This window comes from Diabrotica virgifera, chromosome 9 (assembly GCF_917563875.1).
Source record: "Diabrotica virgifera virgifera chromosome 9, PGI_DIABVI_V3a".
Lineage (NCBI taxonomy): Eukaryota > Metazoa > Arthropoda > Insecta > Coleoptera > Chrysomelidae > Diabrotica > Diabrotica virgifera.
This window is the reverse complement of record NC_065451.1, coordinates 163,244,744-163,262,101: the sequence shown is the minus strand read 5'-3', so window position 1 is coordinate 163,262,101 and position 17,358 is coordinate 163,244,744. Positions and strand designations below refer to the sequence as shown.

Here is a 17,358-nt window from a genome sequence, read left to right as displayed (position 1 = left end):
GCAATGTTTATCGAATACACGTTAAGCTTTATAAATAGTCTCGCATGTAGGGATATTATGCGCCACTGGCGAGAACTGCCGTTCTCTGGTAATACGTTTTTAACGTACACCATACAAAAAAACACCGCTAACTTACATTATTATGCTTACAACTGGATTTTTCCGTTTATTTTTTCAAAAAAAATTTATTGGTGTTTTAACTTTACCTTTTTTATTTTTTATATAAAAAATTTGTTAAAAAATTTTTTTTGAAGTTTTTATAAGATCTATAAGTCTGTTAATATTAAATCCTTTTAAAATTCTCAGTCGAAAAAAGAGGTGACTTTGAAAGGGTTTGTAAAGGTGGTTTTTGCATGTTATTACAAGTTCTAATTGTCTATAGCTCACTCAATTTTTGTCGTAGAAAAAATTTTCGTAATCCAAGTTCTTAAGAATTAAACACGCTACATTTTCATATGTAAACATTTTTTCGCATCTCTGATGCTAATCTTTTTATTCTGAAGGAAAGGGCATGTTTTACGAAACTGCAAAAATTCGTTATTCGCTTTTAACTCCAGTTTTTTAAAAACTAATTGTTTTGAGCCGGTCAAACCTCTGTAATCTATTAAAAATACATAAATAAAAAATACTGAATAAGGTCGATGACTAATTTTAATTAGGGCGGTAATTAGGGGGTTGTTTCCGATAACTTTTTGACTGAAAAAATAGGGACTGACATTCTTTTCATTATGTCACTTAATTTTTAAGCTACAGACTTTATTTTTATTTTTGAAGATAGATCTTTTTAAACATTTAAAATTAGTTTCTATAAGTTATCCTCGAAAAATACATAGTTTTCCCGTCTTTTGACTTTGAAACTATAATATTTAGTATTTGACGAAGAAAAGCTAACATATAATAAAGTACAGCTCGATTACTATTGGTCTTAAAGAAAATTAAAAAAAAACACTGTTTCTTTTTTAAAAGGTATATATTCGTTAAGTAAAGTTGTTTTGAACAAAAAAACAAAAACTTTTTGAGTTATTAGGTGAAAACTGATTAATAACATTGATTTTTTCGATATTATGTAAAACTAACACTTTCGATAAATAATAAATCGAACACTATTAATTTTATCAAAAAAATGTATAAAACATTTTTTTGCTTACAATTAATGTTTTTACCAACATTTGCGGTCAAAATATAATAAAAATGGTAAAAAGTCTTTCGGCATCATATAGATTTTGATTCTTGGACTATCCACTACTTATTGTTAAATTTTCAAGCAAATCGATCCATTCTGTAAAAATTGCGAAGTGAAAAGTTTCAGTTCCTGAACTAATTATACTTTTGGAGCTCTATAACTTCTGAACGGCTTAACTGATTTTGATCAATAAACATGAGTTTGAAACGTATTGACAAGTAGTATCTGATGCATCCAAGAGCAAGTATGATAACTGAACGTATTACACGAATTATTGAGCTTGAAAAACCGTTTTTCCCATAAGAAATAGATTTGATCATACTTATGAAGCCTATAACTTAAAAATTCGAATTTTCCCAGATATGAGGTATACACCGTTAGACGCGACTAAAGACCTCCTACAAACGCTTAGTTATTGGCGCAATTCGTAGGTAGAAATTTTGAGTAATTGTCGAAAACCCAAAATTTTCAAAGTTTAATTTTTCAGTTTTTCTGCTATGGTGAGCAGTGTGTATGTCTCAACTTGATGGCTTAGGCATCATTTGAAAGTTGAACTCAACCCTATTGATTTGGTGTATTTACGGTTTTCTTGTCTCTCCTAGATTCTAAGATATATATACGCCCAAAAAATATGCTATTTTGTATCTCCCTAGCCCTCTAGCTGGCTTACGGGTAGTCAGAGTCAGAAGTCAAAAATTACACCGGTTCTGAATCGGCTCTCACACCCTCTTGAAACACAGAAAAAAAAATTCAGATCGGTGTAACTTTTCCACACACATACATACACACATATCCACAAACATTTTCCCCTTTTTAAAAATATAGTCATACTTCTGAGCTCGGTAACTTTTGAATGGTTTAACCGATTTTCAAAATTGACATCCGTTGGAAAGGTAATGATCAGCATTATCAGAAGCCGTAAAGGTCGGACTCAAATTTTTGAAATTTTTGGGAGTTTTGGGGACGAGAACGAAAAACAGGCCCTAAATGGGAAGGGCCGTAAAATCCACACCCTTGGACCAAAATGGAGAGTTGACATATGGTTGGGTGTCTTTTTCTAAACTTTAAGATGGGATTTGGTCCAATTTTCAATTAAGTCAGATTTAGAAAATAAAAAATTTCGTGTATATATAGTGTCGCTTGTAGGGGTATTGTTGTTGGGGTTTTGCGTCACTGACGAGAACTGCGGTTCTCTGGTAATAATTTTACTATAACTAGAGTATCAAAAAATAAAATAAAAAAAAAAAAAAAAAGGTTTTTTTGGAAAATTACAAAGAAAAATATTATTAAGGGGGTTTAATAGCTAGCGAGACATATACATACCTAGAGAAGAAAAAATAATAGACGGACAGGAAGGCGGGAAAAAAAAAGGAAAAAAATAACTTAAAAATATAAAACTATGTAAAACTATACTTACCTATAAAAATAATAATTTATTGTTGCATTTTATATAATTTTTTAATAATATAAAAAATATGGTATGTAGAATTTATTTCTTATGGGTTTAGAAATCGTGAAAATACTTCGAAAAATTACGTGAAAGTAAAATTTGCAACCGCATAATAAAATTCAAACTATTTGGTAGCATGAAAATCCAAAATTTGGTTGTATAAAAATCAACTCATCAGATATATCGAAAGAAAAAATGTTCTTGAAGAAGAATCCAGGCAGATTTATGTAGGAAATATTTTTTTGTCAAAATTGAGAATAGAAAAAAAACCAAACCATCACAAAAAAATGTTGCTCAATTTGAGTAGTGAGCTTTGATTAGCTCATGTAATACTTTCGAAAGAATATGACCATCTATAAGAAAATAAACTAACCCGAGCAAAAAAAAAGAAAAAATAAATTTGACGAATTTTTCTTAATTTTCTGTACAATTTAGTTGCATGAAAATCCAAAATTGGTTGTATAAAAATCAATAATTCATCAAACATATCGGAAAATGTTTGAAGATCGATGAGAAATAATTATGTAAATGTTTTTTTGACAATGTTGAGAATAAAAAAAAACAAAAAGAATCTTGCTAAATTTCATTTGAGTTTTTATTGGTTTATAGTTCTTTTTGAAAGAATGTGATATGGATACCCATATGGAAAGAAAAACAAACCGGAGCCAAAAGAAAAATAGCAAAAACAGAGTTGACGATTTTTTCTTAATTTTCTGTACAATTTAGTTGCACGATAATCCAAAATTGATTGTATAAAAATCAACTTATCAGACATATCGGAAAAATAATGTGATTGAAGATTGACGAGAGATATATGTGTAATTACTTAAATATTTTTTGGCAATTTTGAGAAAAAAAAATAAAAAAAATCTTCCTGAATTTGATTACCTACTACGTTTTTATGGGTGTAATTATTCTTTTCGAAAGAATGTGATATTGATTGGATACGAAATTTTATTGCCCCATATGGAAAGAAAAACGAACTGAGGCCAAAAGAAAAATAGCAAAAATAATTTGGAGATGTATTCTTAATTTTCTGTACAATAATTTAATTGCATAAAATCCAAAATTGGTTGTATGCAAGTCAACTCATCAGACATAACGGAAGAAAAATTTTATTGAATATTGTAGAGAGATAATTCTGTAGATATTTTTGGCAATTTTTAGAATACAAAAAAAAATATTTCTTAATTTGAGTAGTGAATTTTTGTTGGTCTTGATATAATCTTGATATAAATTTTAGAAAATAATTTCCCAAAAATTATAAAATTAAAATAATTAATGTTATTGTAGAATAATAATAATTATTATTATTGTTAAATTAAAAGCGATTTGTATTTTTTGCGCATTGTTTGTACTTTTCGACTTAAAAATTTATTTAATTTTTTTTATTAAATTTATTTAATAAAAAAGTTCTCAATGGTATATATTGCAATTGTCCGATTAATAATTTTTATATAAAAAATTACCTTTCTTGCTAAGGGTACTGGTAAAAACCACGCACAGGCACAAAACAAGCAAAATCCTTTTCACTTCCATTTTCACAAATATCACCCACTAAATAAAAAATCCACCCAACACTGTAAATCCAGAAAAATCTTTTTTACTGCGGCCGAAAAACTTTTTCCAAAAGTTTCCGTGCAAAAGTTGCGTGTTATGGCCCGGGAGCTTTGTGACAGGATCTTGAGATACACTAAAGTCGGTTCGTGACTGAGAAACCGGAGGGAGTCCAAACCTGACGGAGTTTCGGTCCCCACTATGGCGGTGTAGAGGTGGAAGGTGACTTTTATGTGGGAACGGAGGAAGGTGAGGCATATAACGTTTGCGGTTTTTGGTGAACACTTCGAAGATTCGGTGGTTTTACCCATATGATTATGTGGAATAATATGTATATTTATATTATACAGTGCTCAACAATTAATTTTATCGTCAACCGTCACTAAAGCCAAAGTCATTCATTATTGTATTCATTTGCCCTCATTTGCGGCAGTAAAGTAACACTTTATTGTACTGAAAGAAGAATTTTACTTTACCTGCCGCTATTAATCAAATTAACCGAGATTGAATCTAAGTGGTCGATGGCAGTAATCGAATGGCGAGTATTTGAGTGGACTTAAAATTTATTTACTTTCATTATTATAAATATTGTACGCAATTTGCGATATTATCAATTAAATTTATGTCAATAAGTGAAATGCTGTAGTATTTTGTAATTATATTCATATAAAATAAATTAAAACTTTACCGATTTCGTAATTATTCATTATTGATATTGATAACTATCGATTAAAAATCAAAAGCGGCCATCTTGCAAGTTATCTGTCATTACTGTCATGAAATTATTATGACGTCTAAAATTTAAAAAGTTTTTAATAAATTGTAAATTGCAAGTAAGTGTTAAAACCAATATCAAATAATGTTGGCAAATATTATTTTATATCAATAAAACATATCTTAACCGATTGTCAAATATACCAGCAAACGAGAACTACGAGAAGTAAACTCAACCTTCCCAGGGACATATCTGAGCTTCTTAGAGACAATAAAATATCAACAATATCTTACAGGTTTTAACGGAAATAGGAATAAAAGACATTTAATTGTATCACAAATTTTTCAGGTATACTTTTTGTTAGTACATAATATATGTATTTGCCAGTTGCCAGTATATATAGGCAAAACTGGCAAAAACTGGCAACAATCAGCACAAAACCGTGAAGTGTGGAAACAATTGGGGGAGACCTATGTCCAGCAGTGGACGTGAATTGGTTGGATGATGATGATGATAATATGTATTTACTTAATATTATAATCTCTATTTATTTTTAATATGCATTTTCCATTGTTGTCGTTTATAACATAACCCCAGTGGTTCGGACGACATTAAATTAAAAAAATATGTGTTGGCGATAAAATTTTGTATGCACCACGTCAGTAAAGACTCATTATCGAACTCGTCTGTTACTCGCCTCGCTCGCTCTTCTCGTAATATCAGACTCGTTCGATAAAGAGTCACTTTACTGACGGTACATAAATAACTAATTTTTTATTTATTTATTCATTGCTAGTTTAAAATCTACTTCAATAACGTAATAAGTAAATTAATATGATGTAAGTTTTTGGCTTATGGCAGGTGTCGTCCATTGACGACTCTCTGGAATTCACCTAGCAGTTAGGTCTTCTGGCCAAAGTCTTTTTAGGCGTCTTTCAATCAGTGGCGGGTTGAATAATTCGTCTATAAGATGTGTCTTCTTATCTGGAGTGATCAGCGATCACATCGTTGATGATAGGAATGTTGAGGTCTGCATGAAGGGTTTGGTTTGACACGTACCATGGGACTTCAGCTAACATACGAATATTTTTTGAGTGGAACTTCTGTAATATTTTGGTGTTGGATGGTTTGCTACAGCCCCACAGCTCGATTCCGTATGTCCACACTGGTTTGAGTATTGTTTTATGGATGGTAAATTTATTTTCTAATGATCTTCTGTTGCTTAGCCAGCTCATATTCTTAACTTTTAGGTCGAGGTGTCTTCGTTTGGCTATAATAAGTGATTTCCAAGTAAGTTTTTCGTCTAGTGTAGGCCCAGGTACTTTACTTCTGTTTTTGTAGGTATAGGTGACATATTTAGGTGAAGTTGTAGACATCTAATTCTTCGATTTGTGAAATTTACTTGACAAGATTTGTTTGTGCTGACGTTTATTTTTCAGCATCTAAGCCAGTCTTCTAGTTCATTGAGATGATTTTATAATTTGTCAAATGCTAATGTTTCGTTGATGTCTGATGCTAGTATACCAGTGTCATCCGCAAATGTTGCCATTAGTGTATATTCGCTAATAGGAATATCAGCAGTGAAAATTTGGTGAAGGAATGGGCCAAGTACACTGCCTTGAAGTACTCCGGATTTTATTTGGTGATAGTTGGATAGGGTTCCCTCGTATTTAACTTGGAGTTATCTGTCAAACAAATATGATTTAAGGAGGAGATAGATTTAGTCGGTTAGCTAAGTTTTTATTTTGAAGAGAAGATCGTCGTGCCAAACTCTATCAAATGCTTGCTGTATATCTAGGAATGCTGATATACAGATTTGCTTCCCTAATAGGCTCTCTTTTATTTTGTTGACTAATCTATGTCTATGGCACTGTTGTATGGTTGAGCGATTTGAGCGAAAACCAAACTGGTGATCTGGGACCAGGTTTTCTATAGGTATTGTTGTTTCTATTCTATTAAGGATTAACCTTTCGAAAACTTTTGATAAAGTTGGAAGGAGACTTATTGGTCTGTACGAACTGGCTTCAGTTGGAAGTTTATCAGGTTTAGGTATCGTTATAATTTGTGCATACTTCCATTGCACTGGAAAATAGCCTAGTCTCAGGAGGCTATTAAACATAATAGTTATTAGGATATTAAGACGACACCTTTTCTTGGGAGATTTCTTAAGATTTCGCCATTTATAAGGTCAAATCCTGGAGCTTTATGGGGGTTGAGTGTTGGAATCTAATATTCAACTTATTTTTTTCAATTTAATTGTGGCTTATTTCCCATCTAAATAGTTAATTATTATAAAAATGCGACAAGGAAATAGCTTCTGAACAACATTAAATATAATATTAATACCTCGACTTTGTTATCAATTTTAAACGAAAATGATACATTTTGTTATTGTGGCCATCCGCTTTCTTCTTTTTTTAAAAATTAAAATTGAATAAGTTCATTTCATATTAACATTTTCATTTCATATTAACAGAGTTTGGGCTCAGTTGTTTTAAATAGTGGAGTATTTTTATTAATTAGTTATAAATTATGCCTCTTGAGACGCTTTGATATTGTACAAATGCAACAGACTGTGAGGTGGATCAACGAAGATTTAACGCAACGTGAAGTGGCTCACCGTTTAGGCCGTCCGCACATGGGTCGATCTTCTTCTCATTGTTTGATTTGCGTGTATAGAATAAATTGCTATGTAGAAATGCTATCAATGAGTGTCCCCGTTTAGGATTTAGTCCTCTTCAGGGTTTGTAGTGAATGTAAAAAGTGGCCGCAAAAGCAAACAGTCCGAAAAACACACTGGGGCATGTGTCGTGTCCTGGTGTTCCTGGGTTATGCCGGACGGTGGTGTCCAGAAGGCTAAAAAGGCAACAGAGAAGAAAGTTTGATGGAGTTGTTGTTGGTTCCATAGACATTTACGTGTACTGTCCGTGCTTTGCTATCGACCAGTCTCCCTAGAAACCCTTGTACGCCAACTGGTAGAACCAGCGGCCCTCGTCGGCGGTCAGGAGGTGGCTTTTGAGCGCAGCGTGGACAGTGAGCGTTCGAGTGATGAAAATAGTTGCGGCTATTTTCTAGGGACGAACAGGTATAATTGTGCAATGAAGTTGGGAAACCGCAAAAAACCAACTTCTCCCTGTTCGGGGTAGGGAAGAGGATGTGTTATAGGTGGGTACGGAAGGCTAACGGGGTAGCCTCGAGGATGTTTTCGTATTCTACTGGGAGTTCGTCAATGCATGTTTGCATTAGAGCAGACGGTGGATGAATCTTTTTGCGTTTGGGCTTTCGGTAGAATACTGGGTCGATCGGAGACACGTCTCGAAGTTTGCGCATCTTGCTCGTCTTGTACGAACCCTGCGGCACAAGCGATTGCTCTCCGCACACTGGTCAATTCAGTTTGCTCACATATTCCAACCAAGAAGCACGCATTTTTTATATATCAACCCAAAGAACTATTTCGATATGTGAAAAGTACGTCGTTACATTTTTAGTATACTTTGTATACAATGAGCCTTCCAGCGATACTCAACCTTTTTCTTTCCTGGGCCACATAGTAGCCATTGCAACAGCGTGCGGGCCGCAATCAAGGTGAAGTAGTATACAGTGTGTTTCATTGGGAATCGGAAATACTTAAATAATGAATAGAGGTAAATGAGGCGGTTCTAGACATACTGAATTTATTGCCACACCGATTTTTATAACCGAGTTAATGGGTATTTACCGATTTTGCCCATTTTCTCTGGACCCATATAACTTTAGAATAGCCTTGTATATTTTTTTAGATTTGGTACACATATGTCACATTTAGAACCCAAACCACCTAACTACTAATCACAAGAAAAATCCAGGCTCGGATTAAACATAATTATAAATTCATTGTGACCTTGAAACAACATCCTGTGTATTGAAATTTTCAAAACCCGTTTGCACATTTGAAAAGAGCACAAAAAACTAATTTTAATGGTTCGCTTCTATTTTTTGTGAAGAAAATTTAATGACTTTAATTTTAAAATTACTTATGTCAGAATTTTTAAGAACTCAGAACTCCATACTCGAACATTCAAAACAAAAATTTTGATATAATTTCAAAATTAATGTCAATAAATTGTCTGCACAAAAAATTGAAGCGAGCAATTAAACTTAGTTTTTGTGCTCTTTTCAAATGTGCTAACGAATCTTGAAAATTTCAATATATAGGGTGTTGTTTCAAAGTCACAATTATTTTAATTTTTTTTGTTAGTCCGGACCTGAATTTTTCTTGTGATTACTAAATGAGTCGTTGCAATCTAGTAAATAAGTATTGATTATTTTTAAAATAAGTATTTGTTCACTAACTTTAATAATTTATTATTAAAAGTTAATAATTCCTGCTTTTTAATCAGAGTTCTTAAAAATTTCAATATAATTTCAAAATTAAAGTCATTGAATTGTCTGCGTCACGCACAAACACGCCTCAAACACATCGGCACACTATCAAAATTGTGGCTTATTTCCCATTGAAAACAGTTGACTATCAAATAATTTGAAAAACACGTAAAACTTAACAAATAATTTGATCGTTTACAGGGCTCTTTAGTTAGATTTCGGGCCGCATAAAAAACGCTAGAGGGCCGCATGCGGCCCGCGGGCCGCAAGTTGAGTATCACTTTATACAATTGCGGGTATTTTTCTAGTTCCCCAACGAATTTTATAATAAACATATAGAAACAGAAGTTCAATGTTTTCAGAATTTTATATTACAAACAATATATATACACATACACTCACCGGCAGAGAAAACGGGCACCCCAAAAAATGGGTCATTTTTAATGCCTTGTATTTCCTAAACCTGATGTCCGATTTAAGAAATTTTTTGAATATGTTATAGCCTTATTCTTTATCAATATCGTTGTAATAATATTGTTGCTAGACAGGTACATTGTCATTGTATACAGGGTGTACGCATCAAACTGTGTTTTTTTCTCAAACTTTGGAACACCCTGTGGAATGTTCTAGCTTTTATAAAATACTAAAATTAAAACCCAACTATAGCCACGGATTTTCTTAACATTCTGTTTTTTTATTCATTCGCTCATGTTGGATAATAAAAAAGTTAGGCACTTTAACAACTACCCCTGTTTTTCGTCAATACAGGGTGTTTTTCAATAAGTACGGCAAGCTTTAAGGGGTAATTCTGCATGATAAAGTAATGACAGTTTGCTTTATAAACTTATGCCCGCAAATACTTCGTTTCTGAGATAGGGGGTGTTGAAATTGTTCTTACAAACTGACGATTTATTTATTGCTCTAAAACGGTTTGTGATATGCAAATGAAATTTAGTAGATTTTAAGAGCTAGTTATTGCGCATTTTTTGGCATACAATTGAGAATTTTATATTCACCATTGTCGTGCATACGGGATATATCTAAAATATTTATACCCGTATGCACGCCAATGGTGAATATAAAATTCTTAATTGTATGCCAAAAAATGCGCAATAACTACCTCTTAAAATCTACCAAATTTAATTTGCATATCACAAACCGTTTTAGAGAAATAAATAAATCGTCAATTTGTAAGAACAATTTCAACACCCCCTATCTCGGAAACGAAGCATTTGCGGGTATACGTTTATAAAGCAAACTGTCATTATTTTATCATGCAGAATTACCCCTTAAAGTTTGCCGTACTTATTTAAAAACACCCTGTATTAACGAAAAACAGGGGTAGTTGTTAAAGTGCTTAACTTTTTTATTATCCAACATAAGCGAATGAGTCAAAAAACAGAATATTAAGAAAAGCTGAGGCTATAATTTGGTTATAATTTCAGTATTTTATAAAAGCTAGAACATTCCACAGGGTGTTCCAAAATTTGAGAAAAAAACACAGTTTGATTCGTACATCCTGTATGCAATGACAATGTACCTGTCTAGCAACAATATTATTACAGCGATATTAATAAAGAATAAGGCTATAACAAATTAAAAAAATTACTTAAATCGGATATCAGGTTTAGGAAATACAAGACATTAAAAATTACCCATTTTTTGGGTTGCCCGTTTTCTCTGCCGGTGAGTGTAGATACTAGTACTGCAATCAACGGACATAACATGCACCGATCTTTAAATAAAACTAAACTTTAAATAAGCGCAAAAAATAACAAAAAAACGAAGGAAACAAATAAAATAAACTACCTCCATGACTGGAAACGTGCGTCTCACTCGAACTTTCTCGTGCGCTATACGGGTCACAAGGGACGAGAGTGGTACAAGACGAGGAGATTTGCAATCTTAAACGCTCCGTGTACGGAGCTCAATGCCACAACGAAGGAACACGACTGGCGGGGAAAGACCTACGCGACTGGAATCGAGTCGAGTAGTTCGAGCGTCGCCCCATGTGCGGACGGCCTTAGAGTTTTCATGAAGTATTGTAAATAGAGTTTTAAATCGTTATGTCACAAATGGTTTAGCCTCGTATGTTAATGGTAAAAGGCGATGATATAATCGAATTATTGCTAGACGGAACCCAACATGCTGCTTCTAGCATCACAGAGCATTGCGTAATGCCACTAGGAGGCTTAAGACTGGCTTAAGAGCAAGAAGATCTCGTCCAGAACTAACCAGGAAACATCGAGGATTGGAAAGGCTATGGGCTGAAGAACAGCTCATCTGTTTATTTAGAGATGAGTCTGGATTTCGTATAAACAACTCCGATGGTCGTATTTTGGTTTGGAGGGAACGAGGAAAAAGGTATAATGAATATTGTAGGGTGCCTACAACTGCTTTTGGGGGAGGCTCTTTTTGTGTTTGGGGTGGTATTTGGTTTAATGGCCTCACCGACTTAGTAGTTCTGACAAATGCTACAATGACCGCTCAGAGGTATAGAGATATGGTTGTAAAACTTTTTGTAGCATATGCGGGTACAAACGGAGAAAGTTTTGTCCTTATTGACGACAATGCCTGTCCCTAACGTGCAAGAATAATTGTGAACTAAAGATTATAGCATCACAGTATTGACAGAATGAAGTGGCCAGTCCGATCACCAAATATGGACTACATAGAGTATGTTTGGACCGCTATAACACTACAACTAAATGTGTAAGATAATCCTGTCAATAGTTAAGTGAAGCTGTGATGCACACATCGGATCAATTTTTTTTGAATGCATTAATTGAGAGCTTCCCTAATATAGTAAGAAGTATAATTCGTTCACGAGGAGGTCGAATAAAATATTAGAATTTTTGAAGTTATACTTCTTTACGCGCGATATGAGGGTGAATTTTTATATGTTAAAACCTACGATCCCGGCGCATGCGCATTAAAACTTTGTTCTGATTGGATGTTCAAATGACATGTCAAAAATTATCCAATATGGCAGCTGTAGCGCAGCTGTGGTTTGGACGGTTGACGGTTTGGTTATGTATGGTTGTTGCGTTTTAAAATTTGTGGGAAGAGAAACAACAAAGGTTAGTTAATAGTTATACTGCCTTTTTAAATAGTTTTCATATTATGTTTTTGAAGTTATACTTCAAAATGTTTTAATATTTATGTATGTATCAGTCCAGATGAGGTGTGGAAAGAATATATTAGTGTTTTAAATATATTTTTCTACAAACGTGTTAAAAATACAATTTTTAGGACTCCATAGGAGCGTTAAAAATGCTACTTTAAGGCACTAGTGCTTTAACATTTTTAAGGCACTGCAGTTAAAAGTGAATTGTCAAATTGTGAAACGTCAAAATATTTATATTTCGTTTATTAACATTAATATTAATAATACAACTTGCGCAATTTGAAAAAGGTGGTTTAAAAGGTTTTTTATTATAATTTTGTGTCTTTTGATTTGTCTTCCTTGGGCGTAAAATAATAAAACATCTATTTTTATATTTCACTTGTTACCGTGATGTATAATTATGTATATCTGAAAGGTAAGTAGCATGCGGCTTGATGGCCTTGTTGGTAGAGCATTGGACCAGAGATCAAAAAATCGCGAGATTGCCGGTTCAAATCCCGAACGATTCATTTTTTTTTCTTTTTTTTTTAATATTTGGCATTGTTAAGTTTTGGTTCGTTTTTGGTAATTATTGTTAATTTTTTGTATTGTAACTGTTAAGTAGGTATATTTATTTCGTTGAAATTATATTATAATAGAAGTATAACTTCTTACGTGCGTACAAAGTACACACACATTCTTTTTTTATTTAAGTTTTGTTGGTCAGCTATCTCCTTATTTTTAATTTTGTAGAACACAATTTTATGTTACTTTATTGCAATAAATTGTTTTTCTTGTTAAAATATTTTATTTTTGTTAAAAATAAATAATAAACAAATAATATGTTTTCTAACTATTACCAACGAAAAATAGGTACTACGTCAACAAACTTTTAAAATATTTGAAATAATAATTATGATTCTTATCTATTGTTGGGCAGTATATTATGAGTTATTGAAACTAGTCTGATAAGATGAAATTTGCCAAAATTTAGAATTCGGTTTATTTTTAAAAGATTTGCGGGATGTTGTGGTTGCGAAGGATGTTGAGTCAAAGAGGAAATGAGGATTTTCTAATAAACTATTGTTTTTTATAGTTACCTGATGTGAGTAATCTTACTATTTATTTATATATTTAAGGAATTAATGACTAATAATTGTACTATTGTTTTGCACTATGTGAACGATAATTATATAAATTAAATACTACGATAATATATTATACCGTAATGGACATTATTGTTTGTTTTTTATTTATAGTTATAAATTATAGCCAGTCTAAAGCAACAATTAATTTCAACTAGCAAACTAGTGGGTGGAAACTAACTAGCAAAAAACAATTAAATTCAAATATACATTTTCTGGTCGAAAACCATATAAATGTTGTGAATGAGTGTTTTACCAACGCAAAATAGAAGAAAAACTAATTATCAGAACCAACTGGAAATGAGTACCTAGGCCATATTCTCAGAAAACTAAATAATTCATATTCTTCTTCTAAAAATGAATATTCTTCTACTTCTTCTTCTTCTTCTTTTTGTAAAGACATGACTGTGTCTGTTTTTTAATGTGCCTCTAGTAAGTTGTTGTTCCATCGCTTTCGTGGACCCGTGTTGAGCTGCCCCCCCCCACTTGCAAAAATTAAAAAACAAATAACCCTGATTTATGAGCTATTTATGAGCTCTCATATTCCGCAAATTAAAAATTTTGAGCTCCTTCCGCTGAGCAAGAATTTAATATTTTAATAGGGGGGCTGAGTCAGCCCCCTCACTACTTAAAAATTGGAATATTGAATCGATTTTTGCGGCAGAATTACGAGCTATTTATGAGCTCTTAAAATTATATAGTTTCGACATTTGAGCTCATCCCCTTCACCCCCAAACAACTCTTTACCTAATTGATTTAACTTAAGAGAAAAATGCTGAGAAAACTTAAAATATATCGTATTGCGGATATAATTCCTATAGCTTATATATTCTAAGAATAAACTAATAAATCACGTGCACTTCGATTATTGAGCTGCGAGCTACAACCCCTTCGCAAGAAAACTACCCCATCTTCCCGGCTTAAGAGAGGGTTGTACTTAAAATGCATTAAACTAATTATTTGGCAACTACATATCATTTAATAATTTATGAGCTCCCAAATTACGCGCATTTAGATCAGTAAATTGCAATTTATTTTGTATAGTGCAGTCACTGTAAGTAAAAATCAACGATTACCTTCAATTTCGGTGAACCTTCATCGATTTTCACGAAAATTGGTCAGTTGTTAGAGGATAGATCAAGAAACAAAGGTGACATGGTGCCACCTTGCGCCTTTACTCTGAGGGTGGGTACCGCCTCTTCTCGTGGGTGAAAATTATTTTATAAAAAATAACTGCAGAAATCAATAAAAGGACAAATTATAAGTAACATTTGTTATATAAAGTTATTAAAATAAGTCAATACTTTTTAAGTTATTAAAGATCAAAGATTTTAATTATTCGTGAAAAAAATGCATGTTTTGAAGCGGTTTTTCGTAAATCACTGTAAAACTGTAAGTTTTTACAAAAAAGTTAATAGTAGTTTAATTCGTATACCTTATATTCTAAGAATAAACTCTTAAATCACGCGCATTTCGACTATTGAGCTACAACCCCTTCGCAAGAAAACCATTCCATAATCCCGGCTTAAGAGAGAGTTGTACTTAATAGTTATTTATAATATAAGTTTTAAAAGTACAATTTTAAGGCACGCATGTGAAAGTTTGCAGAATGAGCGAAGCGAATTCTGCAATTCACATGAGTGCCTTAAAAATGTATTTTTTAACACGTATATCATACAATATTATTTCTACAAACGTTATAAATTTATAAAATACAATATTTTTTTAATTGCTGAAACCATGAAACCTATGGCCCATAAAAGGTAGAACTGGTTGTCTACACTCGAGGGGAATGTCTAAAAATTCTTAGCGAAAATATTATACCGTTACATAAACTTGTTTTTTCTACAAATGTGTTAAAAGTGCAATAATACAGTTTAAATTAAATTTTAAAAAACCTTTTAAACCACCTTTTTCAAATTGCGCAAGTTGTACTATTAATATTAATGTTAATAAATGAAATATAAATATTTTTTTTTATTTACATAAAGTACCTCGACAACTATGGCCATTGGTACAAGAACACTAACATTAAATACATAATTAAATAACGAAAACATATAATAATTATATAACTTTAACTAATGACTATGGTATTCAATCTTCTTGTATAGCTGATTAGTTTTTAAAAACGATATAGTTTTCATGATCTCTGTAGGGCATTTCTTTAACAGTAGGTTTCATATCAAGTGATGTATACAGGTTGGTGAAACAGTTACATTCGGTGAGGACGTGTTTCACAGTCAGGAAAACATTGCAATGGAGGCAAGTTGGACGAGTTTCTGAGGACATCAAGAAACCATGGGTAAGTTTGGTGTGGTTAATTCGAAGTCTTCTAATAATCGATGCTTCTCTTCTAGTTAGAAAGTCCAAGGAGAAATGACCAATATATGGTTGGAGTTCGTGTAGAGTTGTTTTACTCCGTTGCCATAAGTTTTGCCAGGCATCATTTACTGACTTTTTCAAAACGAGTTTGAGATCGCTAGCTAGTTGAATTGTAGTTATTCTGGTATTGAGGTTGGTAGCTTCTTTGGCAAAATGATCTGCTGTTTCATTACCAGTAATTCCAGTATGAGAAGGTAGCCATATGAGAGAGACTGTTACATCTTGAGCAGAGAGATTTTGGAAGATGTCATGAATGTTTTGAACCAATGGATGGTCAGTAAAAATTGTATTGATTGAATGGATAGATGAAAGGGAATCCGTACAAATGGCAACATGTCTGTTTTGATGGGAGATGCATTGAAATGCCAACAGAATACTATATAGTTCACCTGTGTAAACGCTACATGTTGAAGGTAGCCGAGAAGATCTTACAAGTTCATGTTTAGTGGTGACAGCACAGCCAACACCAGTGGTAGTTTTAGAAGCATCGGTAAACAGAATTAAATCATATGATTTTTTTGTATGATGATTTCTAAAAATGCTTTCCTTACAAGACTGTTGGGTGATTCATGTTTGTTAAAGATGGCGAGGGAGATGTCTATTGAAGGAAGATGTTTAGTCCAGGGGGGAAGAGAAGGAATAGGAAATGAACTAGTCAACCTGAGGTCAATATTTTTAAGTAGTGGAGTAATTAATTGAGGTATAGGTTTTATGGTAACATAAATATTTAGACGTTTCACAATTTGACAATTCACTTTTAACTACAGTGCCTTAAAATTTTTAAAGCACTAGTGTCTTAAAGTAGCATTTTTAACGCTTCTATGGAGTGCTAAAAATTGTATTTTTAACACGAAAAAGTATTGACTTATTTTATAATAACTTTATATAACAAATGTTGCTTATAATTTGTCCTTTTATTGATTTGTGCAGTTATTTTTTATAAAATAATTTTCACCCCCGAGAAGGGGCGGTATCCACCTTCAGGGTAAAGGCGCAAGGTGGCACTATGTCACCTTTGTTTCTTGAGGCATTCTCTAACCACTGACCAATTTTCGTGAAAATCGATGAAGGTTCACAGAAATTGAAGGTAATCGTTGATTTTTACCTTCAGTGACTGCACTATACAAAATAAATTGCAATTTACTGATCTAAATGCGCGTAATTTGGGAACTCATAAATTATTAAATGATATGTAGCCGCCGACTAATATATTTAATGCATTTTAAGTACAACTCTGTCTTAAGTCGGGAAGATGGGGTAGTTTCCTTGCGAAGGGGTTGTAGCTCAATAATCGAAATGTACGTGATTTAATAGTTTATTCTTAGAATATATAAGCTATAGGAATAGGAATTATATCCGCAATACGATATATTTTACGTTTTCTCAGCATTTTTCTCTTAAGTTAAATCAATTAAAGGGTTGTTTGGGGGTGAAGGGGATGAGCTCAAAAATCGA

The 17,358-nt window shown here is 32.7% G+C and overlaps 1 protein-coding gene across 4 annotated transcripts in view; it reads right to left on the bottom strand.

Moving 5' to 3' along the window:
- Positions 1–4,373, bottom strand: part of LOC114337594 (lachesin-like) — a 204,237-nt gene extending 199,864 nt beyond the window's left edge. For 2 of the 4 annotated variants that reach the window (XM_050661061.1, XM_050661063.1), the window contains exon 1: positions 4,103–4,373. In XM_050661061.1, coding sequence (XP_050517018.1) covers positions 4,103–4,172 — 70 coding nt within the window. In that variant the 5' untranslated portion in view covers positions 4,173–4,373. The remainder of the gene's footprint in view (positions 1–4,102) is intronic. The other 2 variants (XM_050661062.1, XM_050661064.1) reach the window with 2 other exon arrangements.
- Between the last annotated feature and the right edge of the window lie 12,985 nt (positions 4,374–17,358).